The following is a 24098-nucleotide window of genomic DNA, read 5'->3' as shown; positions in this document are numbered from 1 at the left end:
CAAATATTAATGCTTAAAAAAACTTGTCTGATAGGGTAAGGGTAGACAGGTAAATTATTGTTTCTAGGGCAATCTGTCTCAAAAAGCCAAAAGATTTCACCTTCAATGCCCTAAATGGGGAGCAATACAACTAAAAGCACAAGTGTGACTATCGACTGCATAAAACCAAAGCAGTCGTATCTAAAAACTGAGAGGGGACATGTCCAAAATAGTGTAATGTACATTTGTAAATAATAGCAGATATGTTTGTCTGTGGTACACTAGATAACATTAGTGTTTCTTTGGTTAAGTGTGTGCCATAAAACAGTGCAACAGAAACCAACTTTCTTTCTCCACATACGGAGGTCATCAAAGATTTTTCAAATGCTTTTTAAAATAAAAATAAAAAAAGAGCATTGTTTGCAAAAATCCTCATTATCTTGACTGTACTAATAGAAACAAAGATTTGCACACTATTTTACAAGAAAGGGGGAATGATGTGGAAGACTAAAGGCCAGTATTAATCAATTTCCCTCTCTTCCGTTAAACCCCCCAACAGACATGTAAAATACAAGCCACCTAGTTCAATTTTGTGCTGATGACAGAAAAGTGTCAAAGCCAGGGCATGAGTTTCAATAGCTTCCACCTTCGTCTGAGCGCTTGCATGATATAGAAACACCAATATCTGCATTTTATGCAGCAGAATGACAACTTTTATGGCTGAAATCTGTTTGTGAAAAAAATACTTCTAAAAAATAAACGTAAATAATATCTAAATGGTGCTGACATACCATTAGAAAATACCTTTAACATACAAAATAGAATATCCTTAAAGCTATAAGAAAAATACCACAGATGATGTAGCTCATTAATACATGCTGCAACATGATTCTGACTTGCTGTAATAAACATAAGATCAAACTTCTATGAAAAAAACATACACATGCTGATCAGCCAAGGAACGGAGCATTCTGCCTCAAGAAATGCTGCGTTCTTCTGCCGAGGAACACTACATGTAGTTTAAGTTTCATTTACCAAAGTTCATCATCTGATGTTGTGGTAAAGTGCAAGATTGTGAAAAACAGAAGGAAAAGTGAAAATGACTTTAAATTATTTGAAAGGCTCTAACCCTTTGCAATACTGATATGCCCTCAAAGGTCTTGCAGTTGGGGCAGCTCTAGAGAATTTAGGATCACAGCTGAAGTTCAATTAAAAATGACAACAAACCTAGAGAATGAAAAGCTGGAGTGTGTGTGAGATGGTGGAATTTGAGATGAATGATATTAAGTTAAACACACGGCTTGATTTAACTTTCCAAGATTGAAGTTCAATACTTTCTTCAACTCTCTCTCTCAACATAAAATCCAAAGATGGCATATTATTCTTTGGTATGATTCTCTGATCCTCATTTCTAGGGATTTTGAGTTTTTAACATCAGAATGCAGAATAAAATTCAATCATTCAGATCGAAACTCAAATGTCAGACCAGACTCCTCTTTGGCTTGATAGTGTTGGCACAGGAAAAGAGAAGAGAACATACAATAAGAGAGGCCAAAAACCTCAGCAGCCAGTAATGCGGTGTAGCGATGCTTTGGCGCTCTGCACCACCCAAACCTAACCTCATAAGAGACACTTTTCCCAGGAAGAAACCCCGTCTGATTTGCTTTATCCCCCCCCCCCCCGTGAGATTCAGAGTCTGACAGTGAACTCATAATGCTGCAAGAAAGAACTGTCGCAAGACTCTGATCCACAATCCTGGTCCTGACCTACAGAATATCAAAGTGAAGATAACAGTCCCCTACAGTCATGCAGGCATCTTCCAGAGTGAGACAGAAGGGGAGGCTAGCGTGCACTCAAGGTTGCCAGTCTTTGCCTCTGTGGTCAGGAATGTGCTTGTAGTGACACCTATCTCCAAAATGACAGCCAGTGGTCCTCCAGAAATAACACTCATCTCCGTTGATAGTACCTCTTCGTCTAGGCCTGAAAGTAATCCAAAGTTACATATAAAAAAGTAAATGTCTAAATGTCATTCAATATCGATACTTCGATTATTGATGGCATGTTATTTTAGTTTTTGAGGCATCTATAGGTTAAAGGGATAGTTCACCCAAAAATGAAAATTATCTTCACCAGAACACATTTGAAGAAAAATAGAAATATATCTTAGCTCAGTATGTCCTTTCTCCAAAAATCACAGACAGTCAGCATAAACATAATTGAAATGAAGCTAGCGGTTAAAGTCTTCTGAAGTGCCACGATAGCTTTTAGTGCAAAAAAGATCAATATGCAAGCACTTCGTTTTTAACTCTAAATCACACTTCCGGTTAAGAGAGGTATGTACGTGTGACGTAATCGCATTGGCATTTGAAACACGTGAGAACTGACACACATGCAAGACCAGCGCTGTTTACAAGTGAGGAGGAGGAACGCTGTACAGTAGCTTGATCGGTTTTGGTTTAGATCTGTATTTATCAGTTTCTTTACTCACAATGGTGTGTTTGTGCTTATCCTGGATGTCTCAACCGAGAGGAGAACATGAGATTACATCAGTATCATGGCAATGCGAATACATCACACAAGAGAACGCTTGGACTCCACCCTCTCCTGAAGCCTAATGGAAGCAATGGTTTATAGTTAAATATGGTTTATGGTTAAATATTCAACTTTTATTCGCACCAAAAGTGATCGTAAAGCTTTAGAAGACATTAATTTAACCGCTGTTGTCGTATCAATGATGGTTTTGCTGACTGTCTGTGATTTTTGGAGCTTCAAATGAGAAATCTCCATTCACTTGCATTTTTCTTCAAAAGTGTTCTGGTGAAGAAATAAAGTCATACACACCTGGGGTGTGTAAATGAGAGAATTTTCATTTTTGGGTGAACTATCCCTTTAAAATTGGCCAACATTTTTACAGTCAACAGGCCTTTCTTTTAATGTAGTCTGGTGTTATAGCTTTGGGAGACCACAAGGGGGTGACATTTACGTAATATCAAATTATCATCACCTCTGTCACCCATATATTTGGGCAGGTGGTGTTTTGCATAGTGATTTGTTGTGGGTAATGTTATGTTACATTTACATTTATGCATTTGGCAGACGCTTTTATCCAAAAGCGACTGCCAAATGCACTTATTACAGGGACAATCCCCCTGGAGCAACCTGGAGTTAAGTGCCTTACTCAAGGGCCCAACAGTGGCATCTTGGTGGTGCTGGGGCTTGAACCCCCAACCTTCTGGTCAGTAACCCTGTGCCTCAACCACTGAGCCACCACTGCCCCCGTTATGTTATGGTTGATGGAGCATGCCAGTATCCCATATGAACAGATATCATGGCGAATGGCAGGTATGTGCAGTGAAAGAGCTTACAAATTGTGTTGTTTGTTTATAATTGCCGATATGCAGTCACTTGATGTGGTGAGTCCCTTTTCTGAAACATGTATGTTTACATGCAGTTATAAATGAGCTACAGTGGGTTTTTGCATAGTCGAGCTACGTTCTTTATTTGTCTCTCCAAGCACACAATGTGTTATCAAATAATATACCTGTACCTTTTGTGTTGTTTTTAATGTCCATGTTAATACAACCCTGCGTCTTTCGAAGCCCAATTGTGGTCCGATTAATGTGTATACATGCTGGATGAAGCCGAATGACAGTCGCATTATCTAGATCTGTTAGTCTGACATGTAAATCATGCAAAACTAAAGCATGTACATTATGGATTTCAATTGATTAAAAATGTTTAATCAAATTAATTACATGATGTGCCGATAAAGGGTCAAATTTATAAATATTTACAGAGAAAGGCCACCAAATAAAGATAATTAAACATAATATAATAATTTAAAAAAATTACAAATATAATAGATTTTAATTATTACAATTCAGACCATTTTTACATACAGTATATTGTGGCAGCAGACAAGTAACATTTCTACAATATATAACTGTACTCATGCATCAGACGGACACTTTTGGAGTGTCCCACTTTGGTGCACCACGTTTCACTAGTTTTCAGCATCTCTTGTCATAAGCGTTGTGTTTTTAGAATGCTGTGTCAAGTTAAATATAGTAGTTTGAAACGCTGAAACACGCATCTCAGAATCCCTGCATTCTGTTGTGATCGGTCCAGCTTTCTTTCAACGCAAACGTGCATCTGTGGAAAGTTGTGCTGCCTGTTGCTCTCGTTGATTTGACAAGAAGTGTTGCCTGTACAGCTGGAGCTGACTGCCCCCTACTGCCACATCAAGCTTGAATTGTTCCAATGGTACATACGGATCGGGAGGCAGGATTATCTGCGTAATTTTTTTAACCCTTTGTTTTTCATATAATTAAATTGCACTAAAATAATGTGTTAAATCGACAGCCCTAGTTTACATACATTTTAAAATTAAGTCTGACTGATGCTTGCATGGGGTTCCTCTTTCAACGCAAGTCTGGGATTTTTTTTTTTGTTTACCCGTTTTAACATTCAAAGATCCAAAAATCCAAAAAGATCCCCAAGTCTGGTCACTTGGAAAAGTATTGCTCTCCTTAACAAGCCACATGATTTTGAGGCATCATTCATGTCCATTCCACAAATGGTGCAGGAGGAGTAACGTGCAAAAGTGTAATACATAGGATTAGGAATTAGAACAATCCCCTAAAGTAAAGTATGAGCAATAGTAATGCTTGTATTAGCAAGCACCATTTATTAGTTCATTTCCCAGTTCTTTATTAATAGCACAGAATTTAAATTACCCAGCAGCTCCTGCTGGTTGTTGAGTGGCAGGTGTTGGCAGGGCTCTCTGAATCCGTCTATCTGGATATCGAACCACTAGACGGGTATTCTCAATAAGGTGTCCCTGAGAACAAACAAAGTATTATACATTTGGTGAATTATATAATACTAATTATGACCGACAGACAGGCAGACATCACTCACGTTGAGTTTCTCCATTGCACGGGAGGCCATGTTAGCATTCTTAAAGTTTACAAAGGCACAGAAACGTTCATGCAGAACCCGAATGCTGTCAATTTCTCCATAACTGGTGAAAAAATGTCAAATGTTAGCACAAGAACATGAAAAATACAGGAAGAACATTCCAACTGTTTTATTGTATGCAGACATGGCTTGCACATCAGATCTCACATTTTGAAAAGGTCCTGCAGATGCTTCTCTGTCAGTTCTGTGGTTACGTTACCCACCCAGAGGGAACTGCAAGGACTTCATAGGAAGATCGAGAGAAAGACATATGGAGAGATAGAATGAGAGGGACACAAGATACTGTTCTCAGAGACACTATGCAAAATGCAAAGCCTGAAATGTAAATCAGCTATAAAATGACTCACCCTAGCTGAAGTAAGGCACAATCCTGATTTGATACTGCAAAATAACCATTTAAACATAACAACAACAATGACAAATTAGAGATAAGAATTAAACTAATCTGGTAATTATATCTATCAAAATTCATGTCTCTGAACAAGGAGATGGGAATTAAGCAATAGTGCCCTCAAGTGGCTGACATAATAAATAAGGAGAGGAAATGAAAAAGAAGTTACCCCTGGCTGCAACAACAGCCTGCACTGTCTTGTATTTCTCCAACAATTGTATACTCTGTTCCTCATCATATCCTACATCCTAATATAGAAATAAAGAAAAATATTTATCAATTACAGGCCTGAAAATGCTCTGTTTAAACGTGTATTCTGCTTTATTTACATTAGATGTGCGGTCATTATCTTTAAATGAGGGAAAACTGTTTTGCTTCTTAGGAAGTTCACTTAAAATGATGAAAGTGAAATTGAAGATATCGGCTGAGTGTGCAGTACTGTCCAGACTCTAAGTATTTTTAGCCTTTGTCTCAGACATGTTCTTTTTTTCATGAGAGATCCTGTTCTTTCATTTACCGTAAGTTGTTGCACTTTACAGTAAAGGAGGTCATTGACGGCTTCTTCGCAATCTCTGTCCAGATTTAGCACCTGCTCCATGGCTTTCTCAGCTTCACTGTACCTCTGTCACACACAAGAATTCATAAAATAACAAAAACACACTTAGGTTTGGGCAACACACACACACACACACACACACACACACACACACACACACACACACACACACACACACACACACACACACACACACACACACACACACACACACACACACACACACACACACACACACACACAACACACACAACACAGTACTATAAAAAGCTTAATTTGGTAGATATTTTAGAGAATCGTAAGGAGCCAAGTCTACGTCATTTCAAAATAAGAGCTGTATTTCAGGCTTGTTTCTAGTTGTGTTATGCATTATTATTGGGATTTTGGTTGCACAATAAACTGTATCTGGGATTTTATTCATTTTGGACTTAGGTAGCCTCTGTGCCTATGCCCGTCATAGTAAGAAAATACATTTTGTTTAACATTCTATAAATCCCTGAGTAGCTCAGCAAGTAAAGACGCTGACTGCCACACCTGGAGTTGCAAGTTCGAATCCAGGGCGTGCCGAGTGACTCCAGTCAGGATTCCTAAGCAACCAATTGGCCCAGTTGCTAGGGTGGTTTGAGTCACATTGGGTTAACCTCCTCATAATCGCCATAATGTGGTTCTCACTCTCGGTGGGGTGCGTGGTGAGTTGTGGGTGGATGCCGTGGAGAATAGCATGAAGCTAGTTCTCCACAGTAACGCGCTCAACGAGCCACGTGATAAGTTGCACGGATTGATAGTCTCAGATACAGAGGCAACTGAGATTCGTCCACCACCCGGATTGAGGTGGTCACTACACCACCACGAGGACTTAAGAGCGCATTGGGAATTCCAAATTGGGGAGAAAAAGGGGAGATAAAAAAATAAATTCTACAAATCAGTTTTAAAACTATCGGCCAATTAATCGGTTATCTACACTTTTCACCACCTTAGATATAGGTAACGCAAAATCTACTATCGGTCGAACTCTTGTTATTAGACTAGTTTTGTGATGCTTCCTTGACTTGCGTTTATGAGTGTTAAGACAAAGATGTTTTGATATTGCATCTAATTTAAACTTCAGTAGCAACTAACTGTAAGTGTGATTCATTTTTGCGAATCAGTGCTGTGAATTGAATATAAACACATATTCGATGATTCGTTTACAGAAATCAAAAATCTTATTTTTCATTTGTTTTAGTAAAACAGTACATTGTTAGGTGCATTTAAATAATAAAGATCAAATATTATTATGGAGTTCAATTAGTGAAAAAAAAGTGCCTTGTTTATTTTTAACTAGATTTATTTGCTGTATTTTAATTGCATTAATCAAATTGATTCCTCAGAGTAAATGAAACAAAATTTAATTAGAGAAATTATTAATATCAAAATTTAAATTAAACTATATTGCCCACCTCTAAACATACCAGTGAATGCATAACCATTCAATACACAGAAAGGAATAGAAGAAGAAAAAAACCTTTTTGATTATTCGGGTCTTACCTTAAGCCCCATAAGTGCACTTCCCCTACGGTAATAGCCTTTGGGCCAATCAGGAGCCATCTGGATGGACTTCTCAGCATCCGCTAAGGCCAAAGGGTAATGCTCCAAACAACAGTAACAGTAGGAGCGATTCCCAAAAAACCTTCCATGCCCAATTCAAAGAGGATTAGTAAAACAAACAAAGCAAAACTCCAAATGTATCAAATATTAAATGGAAGAGTCACCTGTGGTCTTCTGGATCACATTTGATGGCCTCTGTAAACAGACTAAGAGCAAGCGAGTACTGGCCCTCCTGAACAAATCGGATCCCTTTTTCTGGCGTGAAGAGAAAGAAAGACTCAGATATTGAGGAGACCAATTTAGAGGACTGCATATGTACAGAATAATGTTGCAGAATAGCATTGACTAAACCCATGAAATTATGTGATACGGTGTGAAAGTGGAAAAGCATGCATTTTACTGTGAAACTTTGTAAAGTCAGTTAAAGAAATACTGCCATGCAAAGACAAAATGCAGTAATTGATGGTTGGTTGCTATGGTTTTTTTCAATGGCCGAGGCTGATACCGATATCTAGAGAGCAGGATGGCTAATATAAATGCTGATAAACATAATACTATTTAACAGCAGCAAATCAGATGTACACAACATGTTTTAGCAAAAGTTACTCTAATGTGCATATATATACTTGAAAAGAAAAAACCTTGAAAACAGAAAGTGTTGACAAACCACTGACAAAGTCACTGTTTTTGGCCAATGCAGATAATCGAAAAATATCAGCCGATTAATTGGCTTGGCTGATACATTCATCTATTACTAGAAATTTTGTTATAACGGAGTTGACCAAAATCATGTCTTTTAATCGGAACTATGATCTCTCCTGTGTCTCCTGGGTTTGGCTCAACTACACTCAGATATACGTACATATCTAATCAATACATTACTATGTTTTTTTTTTACAAACAAATGAAAAACTTTTTTTTAGTTTTAGTATAAGTGCAGTTATCAAGGAAATTATCATTCTAGTGCAGCAAAAAAATATTTATCTGTACTAAAATAACTGCTAATAGTTAACTAAAATAACAATAAAAATTCAAGTTTTGCACAAAGGTGAACAACTACTCAAACGTCATTGTCCTACTTTCGTTATATAGGAATGACCGGCCAGGATATTTTTTTAAATTTGGAACAACATGAGAGTGAGAAAATGTACATTTTTGATTAAACTACAGGTGAAACTCGAAAAATTAGAATATTGTGCAAAAGTTCATTAATTTCAGTAATTCAACTTAAAAGGTGAAACTAATATATTATATAGACTCATTACAAGCAAAGTAAGATATTTCAAGCCTTTATTTGATATAATTTTGATGATTATGGCTTACAGCTTATGAAAACCCCAAATTCAGAATCTCAGTGAAAAGGTTCAGTATTGTAGGCTCAAAGTGTCACACTCTAATCAGCTAATTAATCCAAAACACCTGCAAAGGGTTCCTGAGCCTTTAAATGGTCTCTCAGTCTGGTTCAGTTGAATTCACAATCATGTGGAAGACTGCTGACCTGACAGTTGTGCAGAAAACCATCATTGACACCCTCCACAAGGAGGGAAAGCCTCAAAAGGTAATTGCAAAAGAAGTTGGATGTTCTCAAAGTGCTGTATCAAAGCACATTAATAGAAAGTTAAGTGGAAGGGAAAAGTGTGGAAGAAAAAGTTGCACAAGCAGCAGGGATGACCGTGAGCCTGGAGAGGATTGTCAGGAAAAGGCCATTCAAATGTGTGGGGAGCTTCACAAGGAGTGGACTGAGGCTTCAAATGTCTTATTCCTCTTGTCAAGCCGCTCCTGAACAACAAACAACGTCAGAAGCGTCTTACCTGGGCTAAAGAAAAAAGAACTGGTCTGTTGCTCAGTGGTCCAAAGTCCTCTTTTCTGATGAGAGCAAATTTTGCATCTCATTTGGAAACCAAGGTCCCAGAGTCTGGAGGAAGAATGGAGAGGCACACAATCCAAGATGCTTGAAGTCCAGTGTGAAGTTTCCACAGTCTGTGTTGGTTTGGGGAGCCATGTCATCGGCTGGTGTTGGTCCACTGTGCTTTATTAAGTCCAGAGTCAACGCAGCCGCTCTACCGGGACATTTTAGAGCACTTCATGCTTCCTTCAGCAGACAAGCTTTATGGAGATGCTGACTTCATTTTCCAGCAGGACTTGGCACCTGCCAAAAGTACCAAAACCTGGTTCAATGACCATGGTATTACTGTGCTTGATTGGCCAGCAAACTCGCCTGACCTGAACCCCATAGAGAATCTATGGGGCAAAGCCAAGAGAAAGATGAGAGACATGAGACCAAACAATGCAGAAGAGCTGAAGGCCGCTATTGAAGCATCTTGGTCTTCCATAACACCTCAGCAGTGCCACAGGCTGATAGCATCCATGCCACGCCGCATTGAGGCAGTAATTAATGCAAAAGGGGCCCAAACCAAGTACTGAGTACATATGCATGATTATACTTTTCAGAGGGCCGACATTTCTGTATTTAAAATCCTTTTTTTATTGATTTCATGTAATATTCTAATTTTCTGAATTTGGGGTTTTCATAAGCTGTAATAATCAATAATCATAAAAATTATATCAAATAAAGGCTTGAAATATCTTACTTTGCTTGTAATGAGTCTATATAATATATTAGTTTCACCTTTTAAGTTGAATTACTGAAATTAATGAACTTTTGCACAATATTCAAATTTTTCGAGTTTCACCTGTATACCTTTAAAAACTGTCTAGTCTGACTGGAAACACATTGATGTGTCTGTGTGTGTGTGTCAGAGAGATAGAGATTTACACACCTACTAGTAAGGCACTTCTTTTAGTTACAGCATCTGCTAAACCAATGTCCTGCTAAAAGAAATGACATATTATTGATATAATTTGTTATTTTCAACAAACAGTAATCTTTAAGTACTGCATCTGTAGCATGCTCATGCATACCAATTCTATTATTTTGACCATTCTTTAGTTTGTAACAGTGAATGGAACACATCTGAAGCAACACCATGAATAAACATTTCACTTATGCAAACATTACACCATTTCGAAACCATACCACTTCAATTTTACCTGTTGCTAACAAAGAACTTTGTTACTGTGAACTGAGCACATTCTTGTAGTGCCATCAGCCAATCAGCTTTGTCAGGGCATCATATTTCCTGTGGCTCCAGAGCGATCAGTCACATGTCATTTACGGCTCAGATGATTGGCTCAAAATCTGTGTGCCCAAAAACTGAGTACCCAGAAATAAGGTCCCAGGGTCTGCAACTATACACTGAACTTTAAACCTTAAAGGGATAGATCACCCAGAATTGGCAATAAACACAATAAGAGATGATCTGCAGTGTTATAATTTTTTCTGTGCAATGAAATTACATGGTGACTGAGAATGACCAGAACTGGGTCAACTATCCTTTCAAGTGCATGCTACCACCATATGTATATTTGTATTGTTATATCTCTGGTCAGGAACTGGGTGAAAGCAAACAGGCAATTTATCATGACTGGGGATAATACAAACTGAAGGAATAAAACTTGCCATATACGACTAAAGTCACTCCACCTCTAGATTTATGAACAAAGTTAATACCTAAGAATCCCAACGCCCAGTTTCGGCAGTCATGGGCTCCACCTTTACAACACAAGAAAGCGAGCCTCTTATAGGTAACAAACTGCAGACCACAGAATAAACACTCACTTCTCCTGTCCTGCTCTCGTTTTCTTTGTTCTCTTTTGACTTTTGAGCTCCTTTACTCTTGGCTTTAGGACGGATGTGACTGACAGCATTGGCAACAAAAGCACTGTTTACATCCCACTCTGGTTCCTGAAAAAAATAAGCAAATAGAGTGAATTTAATGTTATCTATTTAAAGGAAATGTTCACCAGAAAGTAATTATTTGCTCACCCTCATGTCGTTCCAAACCTGTATGCTGTTATCTTTTTTCTATGGAACACAAAAGGAGAATTTATTAATAAATCTCCATGTAGCTCCACATCCATTAAATATTCATTGCGACCAGGGGCTGTCAAGATCCAAACAGGACAATAATAAAATAAAATAGAAACACAATAAAAGTACTTTATTAAAATTCTTCTGAAACCATATAAATATTCCTCAAATAAAGCGCAATTTGGTTACAAGACACAGAAGAACAATTTGTTGATGTTTGACATCATTAACATCCAACTTGTGGCACAGAGTGATTTTGAATTTTGACATACAAAACTATTGTATTGCTTCAGAAGATTTGAAATACAGCATATAGTAGTCATACAGCCTACTTTTATGGTGTTTTTTTTTTGTTGTTGCAATTTTCAAGATGACATGAGGATAAGTAAATAATGATAGTATTGTTATTTCTCAGTCAACTGTTCCTTTTAAGAAATAAAACATCCAAGAAGTAAACAGTGGAAGTCCTTCAGCTCTCACTGTTTGGTTGTGCGGGTTTCTGTACCTCCTCAGTAGAGCGAGTCACCGGCTGCCAGTTGCTTTTGTTTCCTGAAGCCAGTGGAAGTCCAGCATGACTTCTACTCTGAGGAGCCACTGGCATCTCTTCTACCTTTGAAAGGCTGATCTCTTCCACCTCCTCTGGGTCAGAATCCTCCGACTCCTCGAGTTCAGATTCAGCTCCGGCATTCTTCTCCCCCTGAAAGACAAATCACCTTTTTAAAAGTGTATTTGGCTGAGCTACAATTCTATTCTTGAGTTATTATGCAACAAAATAAAACAGATAACAAAACACAGAGATGGAGATGTGATCCGATTTGTTCAGGAGGGCCAGTACTCGCTTGCTCTTAGTCTGTTTACAGAGGCCATCAAATGTGATCCAGAAGACCACAGGTGACTCTTCCATTTAATGTTTGATTTGAATGAAACCTGATACATTTAGAGTTTTGCTTTGTTTGTTATACTGATGGAAAAGTAAAAATCAAAAATGGCTCTGTTTCAAAATGTAGAGAGTCACCTACATAGAGAAACATTGCTTAAAACATAGTTTTGAGTATTTCAATACCAAATAGTATTAGTGTAATCTATGGATGTGCACGAGAGGTCCATTAATCGAGTACTCATTCAGCATTAAATATGTGACTAGTAAAAACACTACTCATACATTGTGATTTGACTTTCCTTTTGCCTTTGTCTGCCATGGGCAACAATAAAACTTGAAATTCTAAGTTTCAACTAATCGATTAATCGCTTTTTTACTCAGTACTCAAGTTACAAAATTACTCGAAATTCCATCCCTAGTACAATCTATTTAAAAATGTCTTCTGATTAGTCCATTGCTTTAAAACTGACATTGATGTGATGTGGTGAATCATCTGCCTTCTTAACAATGCATTAATCACAGAAATACAGCAAGTTTAAAGAGGTTTAAAACAAAAATATTAAAAACAGCAAAGATGAAACGCATCCTGTCTACCGCTTATACCATCCTCAGTGGAAAACCAGTTTCACAACCAGTTTAAATTTACCTGCTCAGTGCATTCATCCTTTTTAACCCGCTCCAGTTTCTTACGCTGCCGTTGACGCTGAAATAATACGTAAATATAAATAAATGTTTTTAGCAGTAACTTATGTATTTAATAAAGTCTGGCTTCTTTAGGGCTCTGTTCACTACAAAGCACAACAAGAACAAACAACAATAGTTTGCCCTTAATATAAACTGTGGGTTAAAGGTTGTTGATTCTTGTGTTTAGTGTGCTAAAGTTTATCTCTGCATGTCAAAGAGCTCCGCTTACCTTCCTCTTGGCTTTTCGCCTCTCAGCTTTCCGTCTGGCCTTCTCCTCCTCGCTGAGACCCTCCTCACCGATTAACACATCCTGTACCACACACACACATACACAAGCACAAATAAAACAGGGATTTTAAGCGATTTTTAGTAAATATGGTTTTAAAAAAAAAAATCAAATTTGGTTGTTTGGCTTTAAAATACTTGAACTACAGTGGACAAGTCATATGGGCCAATTTTAAGATACGTTAACAGTACTTTTGCATCTTTTTTGAAGCTTGAACGCTAAAGTCCCCATTTATTGTAAACGCACTGAAAAGAGCAACCAGTACATTCTTTGACATTTCTTCTTTTATGTTTCAAGGAAGTACAGGTTTGGAATGGCATGAGGTTAAGTTAATCATGACTGAAATGTCCTTTTTGGCTGAACAAAACATTTAAGAATTGAATTGTACTTGTTTGAGAAAGCTTGCTTTAACTGTGGGTGCTAAAAACAAGCTTAAAAGGGTTACAAAACAACTGCAGAAAAACTTTGGCTTCTATAAACTCATAGGCAGATTGATCATGTATAAATGGATCAAAACAAACACACCAGTGTAACTCTTCCTATGAGCACTCAAATCTAAATCAAGACCCACATTCTTAAAAAAGGACACAAAAACCCACAGGGTAACCACATGTCTTACACTGACTAATGCAAAATGTTGCTGGAAGAATGAACACTATCATGGAGAGATAAGACAAAATTTCAAACTTTCTGCATGATTGAGAAACATTCACACAGAAAATAAAACACTGAGTTCCTTTGAACAAAAAAGCAACTGCAAAGAACAAGCTGGGACTATCTCTGCTTGGGGCACAGCAATCTGACCCTGACCCAACATACACTCACCTAAAGGATTATTAGGAACACCTGTTCAATTTCTCATTAATGCAATTATCTAATCAACCAATCACATGGCAGTTGCTTCAATGCATTTAGGGGTGTGGTCCTGGTCAAGACAATCTCCTGAACTCCAAACTGAATGTCAGAATGGGAAAGAAAGGTGATTTAAGCAATTTTGAGCGTGGCATGGTTGTTGGTGCCAGACGGGCCGGTCTGAGTATTTCACAATCTGCTCAGTTACTGGGATTTTCACGCACAACCATTTCTAGGGTTTACAAAGAATTGTGTGAAAAGGGAAAAACATCCAGTGTGCGGCAGTCCTGTGGGCTGAAAATGCCTTGTTGATGCTAGAGGTCAGAGGAGAATGGGCCGACTGATTCAAGCTGATAGAAGAGCAACTTTGCCTGAAATAACCACTCGTTACAACCGAGGTATGCAGCAAAGCATTTGTGAAGCCACAACACGCACAACCTTGAGGCGGATGGGCTACAACAGCAGAAGACCCCACCGGTACCACTCATCTCCACTACAAATAGGAAAAAGAGGCTACAATTTGCAAGAGCTCACCAAAATTGGACAGTTGAAGACTGGAAAAATGTTGCCTGGTCGGATGAGCCTCGATTTCTGTTGAGACATTCAGATGGTAGAGTCAGAATTTGGCGTAAACAGAATGAGAACATGGATCCATCATGCCTTGTTACCACTGTGCATGCTGGTGGTGGTGGTGTAATGGTGTGGGGGATGTTTTCTTGGCACACTTTAGGCCCCTTAGTGCCAATTGGGCATCGTTTAAATGCCACGGCCTACCTGAGCATTGTTTCTGACCATGTCCATCCCTTTATGGCCACCATGTACCCATCCTCTGATGGCTTCTTCCAGCAGGATAATGCACCATGTCACAAAGCTCGAATAATTTCAAATTGGTTTCTTGAACATGACAATGAGTTCACTGTACTAAAATGGCCCCCACAATCACCAGATCTCAACCCAATAGAGCATCTTTGGGATGTGGTGGAACGGGAGCTTCGTGCCCTGGATGTGCATCCCACAAATCTTCATCAACTGCAAGATGCTATCCTATCAATATGAGCAAACATTTCTAAAGAATGCTTTCAGCACCTTGTTGAATCAATGCCACGTAGAATTAAGGCAGTTCTGAAGGCGAAAGGGGATCAAACACAGTATTAGTATGGTGTTCCTAATAATCCTTTAGGTGAGTGTATATGTTAAGGCATCGCCAGAAAATACAGTTCATGGCTTCATGCAACAACAGAAAACACAAACACCAGAAGTGATTTTGTAAAGAGAAATTGGCCAAGATACTATGGTATATTTTCAATATTAATCTTAGAAATAAAAGTATTAACAAGCATATATAAGTTAGAGAGAAAAGCAGATGTATGGTACATGCTCAGCCAATATTCAAGAGCAAAAACCAGACACTCATTAAGGCAAGATGATCATTATGTTATTATTACATTATTTTGTTTTTTTAGAACGTACAATTTCTAAAAAATAAAATGTACTTTTTAAAAAATTATATAGGTTGCTAGGATTCCACCATTAGAAAGAAGTCAGATGACCTATGAAATAATTGTGGCAAGCAGAAATGATGTAAAATACAAGCCCGTTGGTTGAAGATAACCAGGTTGAGTGATTTATAGACTAAGGGGAGAAAACAGAAATGTTTAAAGCTGAGAGTTTGAAACTGTGAAGGCAGAATGGAGAGCTGGCCTTCTCAGGTGTATTGGTTGCTCAATAAACGTTTACCTTTGGCATCTGGAACCCCCTGACTCTGAGAGATTTCTTGCAAAGAGGGAAAGAATCTTCAACATTTTCCACAACAATACCTACAGTGGCCCACTTTTTTTTTTTAGCCATTTATGCAATTACGTTTAACCAAATCTTCTTAAGCTCATTTTAAGTGTATGTATGAACTAAGTCCCTCTTAGTTCACACAGGTGCCCTGCAGAGCAACCACAGGTATAATGATTCACATTACCTATGGACATGTTCCATAGTTTGACAACCAGTGAGTGTTCAAATACTTTGTTTTAATTTTGACAATCTTTCTCTAATCTTTTTTCATTATTTTACACTCAACACAGTTCGTTTTGTGTGGCGAGTCAGATCAGCAGAAGCAGGAATAGCCAAGTTGGTTTGCCTGCAGTTCTTCCTATAAGCCATAGTAGCTAAATTATCTGAATCACATCATTGTGTACATTTTCTGACAATAATTTACCATGTTCCATCAGTTAGACATAGGAACAGATTTTCTAAAGATATATCAGGATTTTGCTGATATATTGAGCTGAAGGAGGAAAATAACAACTGATCTTTTACCTGTGAGAGTGTGTCTTCATTCTGCTCAGGAATGGCACCTGTGTCCATCTCCTCTGGCATCTCATCATTGGAGCCTGTGGAAAGGATGGAGAAACACTAGGAATATCAAAAATATAGATTATTGATCTGCAATTTATTTTCTCTATGCATTTTTAAGGCATCAATATACTGTATTTAACTGAGCCAACATTTATTTTAGAAACCTATTTGTGTGCTTTCCAATGAATTGTCAGTTGGCCTTCCATTTCATGTGGTCTGGCGTAATCGTAGCTATGGGAGACCACAAGGGGGTGATATAACATTTTCTGTACTTGATACTGAGGGATGCGGCGATGCAGTGCAGGTGGCAATCCAAAGTTGTGAATCTAGTCACCATACACACAAAAGTTACCAAGGTACTTCTTCAAGAATGAAAGTGATGATGATGAGTTTATAGGTTAATGTATTAAACTGGTGCAGCTGCACAAACTGAACGATTCGAAATGGCGGAGATTTAAGAGAATTAAAATGGAAAATTACACAAGTGGCGCTTCAGAATATTAAGTGGCCTGCGGAGTCATAGCTGGGCGGCACCGTGTGTACCTTCATGGAAAATCATTTCTTCAAATTTCATAACGTGTCATGTCATCCGTCAGATGCGTCCAGTATTTGACCCCTTTAATTCACCCTGTCGTTCACACTTTACCAAAGTTGTGTTGAGAAATACTTTGTGACACAAAGAATATTGTGCAAGCCCTATTTATATCTGAAAAAATTTCAATATACTGTAGATCAATAATCATCTGGAAATTGTTCTTATTTTCGATGCGTGAAATACATCCATTAACAGACTCCATTAAAGTCCAGTTTAAGCTAACTAAAGCAGTCCAGCGGTGGACAACCATTCGCTCACTTTTTTAGGAGTCAAATATATTGTATTTAATGATGCAGGAATGAGAATCAACTCAAGCCACTCTTTTCTGTTAAAGCATGTGGACAAATCCCAACATTTCTAATTTCCCATAGTTCATTAGTTGATGTTCCACACAAAAATATAAATGTCACAACTTTTTGTGACTTTCCAACATTCAAAGGGAGAACAATCATGGAAGCCATACAGTAGAATTTCCAATAAAAAGGACATAAAAGTGAGTTCTGAATGGCGATTAGTTTTAAGCCCCACATCTATCAAGTATTTAAAATAAATAAAGCATATGCGAATAAACACTTCAAAATGGAATGCACCCTTTAATTCTTATAAACTTCAAAATGGATAGATTTTCCATCAGGGTGCAAGAAACTCCAAATCTTGGATAACATGAGTTAATCGGCAAAAAGAAAAACATACTCCCCAATAATCAACAAACATGGGAACTAAAGCCATACACTGCTGCAATTCAGTTGTCAGTTAGACCAAAGTTCCCTTGTAATTATAAATTTAGACCTTGCCGACATTCCTCTAAGCTTCAGGGCCGCACATAAACTCAACACCACAAAATATTCTGCAATAATTGAGCCTGATAGTGAGTAGTCACTCTTTCAGTGAAGATCACCCAACAGCGATGATCTTGGAATCTGCCATCAGCTAATCTTAGCTTTTAATATTTTAGACTACCTTTATTTTCTTATATTTGATTACTAACTGCTCAGTGATAGTTTTATCCTTAATTAAGCCCTGGCCTTTGAGGAATACACTTCACAATCTGCATCCTTAAGCATCAAAATCTAAAGCATGTCAAAATATTTCCATTTGAGGATACATTGTCTGTCCTAATATACAGGTGAAACTCGAAAAATTAGAATATCGTGCAAAAGTTCATTAATTTCAGTAATTCAACTTAAAAGGTGAAACTAATATATTATATAGACTCATTACAAGCAAAGTAAGATATTTCAAGCCTTTATTTGATATAATTTTGATGATTATGGCTTACAGCTTATGAAAACCCCAAATTCAGAATCTCAAAAAATTAGAATATTACATGAAATCAATAAAAAAAAAGGATTTTAAATACAGAAATGTCGGCCCTCTGAAAAGTATAATCATGCATATGTACTCAGTAATTGGTTTGGGCCCCTATTGCATTAATTACTGCCTCAATGCGGCGTGGCATGGATGCTATCAGCCTGTGGCACTGCTGAGGTGTTATGGAAGACCAAGATGCTTCAATAGCGGCCTTCAGCTCTTCTGCATTGTTTGGTCTCATGTCTCTCATCTTTCTCTTGGCAATGCCCCATAGATTCTCTATGGGGTTCAGATCAGGCGAGTTTGCTGGCCAATCAAGCACAGTAATACCATGGCCATTGAACCAGGTTTTGGTACTTTTGGCAGTGTGGGCAGGTGCCAAGTCCTGCTTGAAAATGAAGTCAGCATCTCCATAAAGCTTGTCTGCTGAAGGAAGCATGAAGTGCTCTAAAATGTCCCGGTAGACGGCTGCGTTGACTCTGGACTTAATAAAGCACAGTGGACCAACACCAGCCGATGACATGGCTCCCCAAACCAACACAGACTGTGGAAACTTCACACTGGACTTCAAGCATCTTGGATTGTGTGCCTCTCCATTCTTCCTCCAGACTCTGGGACCTTGGTTTCCAAATGAGATGCAAAATTTGCTCTCATCAGAAAAGAGGACTTTGGACCACTGAGCAACAGACCAGTTCTTTTTTTCTTTAGCCCAGGTAAGACGTTTGACATTTGAAGCCCATGTCCAGGACCCGTCTGTGTGTGGTGGCTCTTGATGCAGTAACTCCAGCCTCAGTCCACTCCTTGTGAAGCTCCCCCACACATTTGAATGGCCTTTTCCTGACAAACCTCTCCAGGCTACGGTCATCCCTGCTGCTTGTGCACCTTTTTCTTTCACACTTTTCCCTTCCACTTAACTTTCTATTAATGTGCTTTGATACAGCACTTTGAGAACATCCAACTTCTTTTGCAATTACCTTTTGAGGCTTTCCCTCCTTGTGGAGGGTGTCATTGATGGTTTTCTGCACAACTGTCAGGTCAGCAGTCTTCCCCATGATTGTGAATTCAACTGAACCAGACTGGGAGACCATTTAAAGGCTCAGGAACCCTTTGCAGGTGTTTAGCTGATTAGAGTGTGACACTTTGAGCCTACAATACTGAACCTTTTCACAATATTCTAATTTTCTGAGATTCTGAATTTGGGGTTTTCATAAGCTGTAAGCCATAATCATCAAAATTATATCAAATAAAGGCTTGAAATATCTTACTTTGCTTGTAATGAGTCTATATAATATATTAGTTTCACCTTTTAAGTTGAATTACTGAAATTAATTAACTTTTGCACGATATTCTAATTTTTCGAGTTTCACCTGTACATTTTTCACACTGAGTTCAATACACATTGAGCTCAATTGACAGCATTTATGGCTTAATGTTGATTACTACAAAAAATTATTTTCTCTCATAAAACCAAAAACCGAGGTTTCAGTGAGGCACTTCTAACAGAAGTGAATGGGGCAACTTTTTGGAGATTTTAAAGGCAGTAATTTGAAGCTTATAAGTTATAAAAGCACACATTAATGCTTCTGTTAAAACTCATGCATTATTTGAGCTGTAAATTGTAATTTTTACAGTCATTTTAGGGTTTTACGGGTTGTTGACGTTACATCGTCATGGCAACAATGTCATAACATTGGTTATAACTTTACACAGAAAAGGTTAGTATGCAATTGTAACGACGATGAGGTAGTGGCCACGCCCTCGAAAATCATGCATATTATTTATGTATTGTGACAATAATTTTGAAATAGTGAGTATTTTAAAGGTACAGTTCACCCAAAAATGAAAATGATTTAATCCTTTATTCACCCTCATGATATTCCAGGTGTGTATAACTTACTTTCTTCATCTGAACACATTTCATCTCCATCTGTATCATGGCACCACGAATACCTCACACGAGAGACCACGTGAACTCCCTCTTGTGAAGCTTACCGGAAGTTAAAAAATGAAAAGTTAAATACTTAAAAAAATTTATAGCTTTAGAAGACATTAATTTAACCGCTGGAGTCGTATAGATCACTATCTGTGATTGTCACCATACACTGTCAGCCCCATTCACTTCCATTGTAAGTGCCTCACTGTATCCTTGACTTTTGCTTTTTTTTTAAGGAAAAGGAGGGAAGAGTAAACAATTTTTTCTGCGGTACTCAACATTATGCCACAAATGCTGTCGATTGAACCCAGAATATTCCTTTAAAAAGTAAAATGTGTTACATGAAGCTGAGAGTACTATTGGCAGCTAAAAATTATAATCAAATTAGCCAAAATAGTTAAGTGAACATGCAAAGAATGTGAAATGTGTAGAACTTTGTGATTTGATGTCTAAATTCTGCAAGAAATGGGGGAGGGGGGTGTTCAGCATTGCTAAGCCAAACATTGACATTCATTGACAGAAAGACAATGGATTTTATGACTCTTTAGGAGGTTGTTACATGATTGCTTGTTCCAGAAGGGAAGATTGCATTAGACGCTCTGAAAACCACAATTTCCCCATCTTCAACCACTCCCATTAACTATTATAGCATTCTTAATAACCTACAAGAGTTCAAATACAACACATAGACGAACAGTTCGCCTTCAGTCAGAAACCACAGCCAAACAAACACCATGAATCTCAATCATATGCAGATAAGAGCAAAATCTACACTTTGTTTTGTCTAAGAGAGCAGACAGTGATCTGCGATGAGAGTTTGTCTTGTGGTTTCAGAGAAGTGATGCACTAGCCATCACACTTCCCTTTAAATGTCTCGTCTCAAAATGTAGTGATCTTGTGACAATGGCAATCCGCAAAAACGGATTTCTCTTGGTAACGTACAAACAAAGCCAGGGGCCCAAGGCAAGTCACGTCTTCCTTGGATAATGCAAACTATTCCATGCAAATTATCCCAAGTGCTAGTATTTTCAATCCATCAGGTCAGTATGCGGTATCCATTTGGTTAAAACAGTAGCAACAATCTCGTTTTGTAATACAGATTACACAAAGCAGATACTTGAGTAACAGAATGCAACAGCAGAAGTCAATTGTGCATTTTTGGGGAATGTTACAATGTAAACAAAATTGTTTATCTAGTACTCAGTCAACCTCCCACATGAAAAAAAGATCTCTGAATCCTTTAGCATAACTGTAGATAGCATGACTGTAGATAGGCAAAGATGCAAACAGGGTTCCCACACTTTTTGACCAATGAATTTCCATGAGTTCACATGAGTCATTTGTGATTGCTGGATAAGGTCTTTTAAAGATCAAAAAGATACATTTATATCCAATGAAACATATTAGCAAAGAGCAAAACTAATATATATATATATATATATATATATATATATATATATATATATATATATATATATTTATTATTACATATTAAAATAAGATTTTATTAAACTCCATGACTTTTCCAGGCCTGAAAATCACACTATCAAAATCTGTTTGTGTATATTTACATTTTACCGCAGTACAACCCAACATTATAAACAACATAAACAAACTATTACTACTTCATATTATAAAAGGGAGTGGCAACATTTGCCAAAAAAAATTTAAAAAATTTGACAATGCACCAAAAAATATGGCAATCAATGGTTCACTTCGAAATAAAGGTTCCAAAGTTATATGAGCCTTTTAAAGAACTTAACCTTTTCTAGTTCTGCAGACAATCATCTATGTGCAGGAGCTTTAAAGGTGCACTCAGTATTTGTTTTTTGTGGTTATTAGATTTTATCTCCTAAAGACATGAATTGTGATTTTGCATATGTAGGAAATCACAACTACTCCATTCATATCAATAACCTTATAAAAGCGGTTTTATTTTACATGGAGAGGGTCCGTACATGTGGGCTGCCACGTTATAATCACATGACCAGCTGAATACTACTCGCTTAATCTCAGTAACCGTTATTTGACACTTTCACAAATTGATTAAATTAATTATTGCTGACTGTGAATACTACATTTCTACAACTGAAAATGAAAACTATTGATTTTAAATGATGCTGCATCCAAGCAGCTAGGTGTCAGTCCAAGATGACACAAAAACAAAAAATACTGAGTGCACTTTTAAAGAACCCAGAAAATAATATGTTGATATGAAGAATATCATCACCATTAATTTTTTTTTTTATCAAAAATGGTTTATGGCAAGAAAAGATTGTTATGCATAACATAACATAAGGTGCAGCAAAGAATCACTGAAGAACCATTATTTTTATGAGTGTATGAAAACGGCAACATCTGCCAGGAGACAAAAGAAAAGAGAGCATTAAAGAGATAGTTCACCCAAAAATAAAAATTCTCTCATCATTTACACACCATCATGCCATTCCAGATGTGTATGACTTTCTTTCTTCTGAACAAAGATTTTTAGAAGAACATCTCAGCTCTGCAGGTCCATAAATTGCAAGAGAATGGGAGACAGATCTTTGAAGCTCCAAAAAGGAGACAGATTCAGCATAAAATTTATCCATAAAACTCCAGTGGTTTATCCATATATTTTGAAGTGATCCAGTTGGTTTTGGGTGAGAACAGACAAAATATATCACCTTCTTCACTGTACATCTTGCCATTGCAGTCTCTAGGCACAATCATGATTTCAAGTTCGAGTACACTTAGTAATTCCTAATGCTTGAAGCATGCCCTTTGTACAAAGATGCTATGGTTTGATCCTGGGGGGCAGCACATGCCCTAACCCCACCCTCACCCTAACCAAATGGAGCCTGTAAGACAGAGGAGCCTGCCAGGACCAACGGATGACACCTTTCTCCCATCGCGGTGCAGAGCATTAGATGCCACTATAGGAATTGTAATCAAGCTTGAAATCACGATCGCCAAGGAGACTGCTGTCAATATGTACAGTGAAAAAGGAGTTACATTTTGGTCTGTTCTCACCCAAGACAAACTGGATCACTTCAGAAGACACAGATTTAACCACTGGAGTTTGATGGATTGTGCTGACAATCTGCTTAGCTTCAAAAGCCTGGCCACCATTTACTTGCATTGTACGGACCTACAGAGCTGAATTATTCTTCTAAAAATCATCCTTTGTGCTCTGCAGAAGAAAGAACTTCATGCCATCTGGGAAGGCATAAAGGTGAATAAATGATGAGATAATTTTCATTTTGGGGTAAACTATACCTTTAAATTAATTAAGGATAATTCTGAAAAGGTTTGGCTTAAAATCTATATTCTTAAGAAAAACAAACTTACACTGGAGCTCAACAGTTGTTACATCCACGTTTAAAGTGCCTCTGTGATTTTCAGGTCTGCTGTGATTCTTCAGTGTTTGGATCAAGTTAAACTAATTCCGTTCTTAAATAATAAACTACATCTAAAAGCGTCTGGTTAGTGTATGTGTTCCTTTAACTTTTTTACATACATTTAAAACTTTTTTAATGTAGAATTAATCTGGAATCTGATACAGTGTAGCAAAAAGCTGGAATTCATAACTCTTCTTTTATTAAAACTTTATGTTGACTATACAGAAATGTATACAACTTTGGCTATACAAACATATATGAATGCTATCTGAATGAAAACATCCGATACATGTAGCCTATAATATAAACCAGCATTTGCATAATTGACATTCCGATTTCTTGATGTGTGTTTTACGGCCCTGATTCATGGAAAAATAACTTTGTAACTCAGAGAGAGAAACAAA

At 37.6% G+C, this 24098-nt stretch overlaps 1 protein-coding gene across 7 annotated transcripts in view; it reads right to left on the bottom strand.

Annotated features, from left to right (window-relative positions):
- Positions 1–1654: 1654 nt before the first annotated feature.
- The window catches only part of LOC127618037 (pyridine nucleotide-disulfide oxidoreductase domain-containing protein 2-like), a 37458-nt gene continuing 15014 nt past the window's right edge, over positions 1655–24098 (bottom strand). The window contains exons 2-18 of one of the 7 annotated variants that reach the window (XM_052090258.1): positions 16437–16510; positions 14661–14717; positions 13218–13298; positions 12951–13007; positions 11930–12121; positions 11380–11418; positions 11173–11298; positions 10274–10325; positions 7658–7748; positions 7434–7575; positions 5868–5972; positions 5520–5598; positions 5307–5340; positions 5107–5181; positions 4900–5002; positions 4716–4819; positions 1655–1959 (exon numbers count right to left, since the gene is read on the bottom strand). In XM_052090258.1, coding sequence (XP_051946218.1) covers positions 1833–1959; positions 4716–4819; positions 4900–5002; positions 5107–5181; positions 5307–5340; positions 5520–5598; positions 5868–5972; positions 7434–7575; positions 7658–7748; positions 10274–10325; positions 11173–11298; positions 11380–11418; positions 11930–12121; positions 12951–13007; positions 13218–13298; positions 14661–14717; positions 16437–16510 — 1538 coding nt within the window. In that variant the 3' untranslated portion in view covers positions 1655–1832. Of the gene's footprint in view, positions 1960–4715; positions 4820–4899; positions 5003–5106; positions 5182–5306; positions 5341–5519; positions 5599–5867; positions 5973–7433; positions 7576–7657; positions 7749–10273; positions 10326–11172; positions 11299–11379; positions 11419–11929; positions 12122–12950; positions 13008–13217; positions 13299–14660; positions 14718–16436; positions 16511–24098 lie in introns of those variants that run through there. The other 6 variants (XM_052090259.1, XM_052090260.1, XM_052090261.1 and 3 more) reach the window with 6 other exon arrangements.

This window comes from Xyrauchen texanus, chromosome 24 (assembly GCF_025860055.1).
Source record: "Xyrauchen texanus isolate HMW12.3.18 chromosome 24, RBS_HiC_50CHRs, whole genome shotgun sequence".
Classification (NCBI taxonomy): domain Eukaryota; kingdom Metazoa; phylum Chordata; class Actinopteri; order Cypriniformes; family Catostomidae; genus Xyrauchen; species Xyrauchen texanus.
Note: the sequence above shows the minus strand (reverse complement) of the source record. Positions and strands in the feature narration are given on the sequence as shown.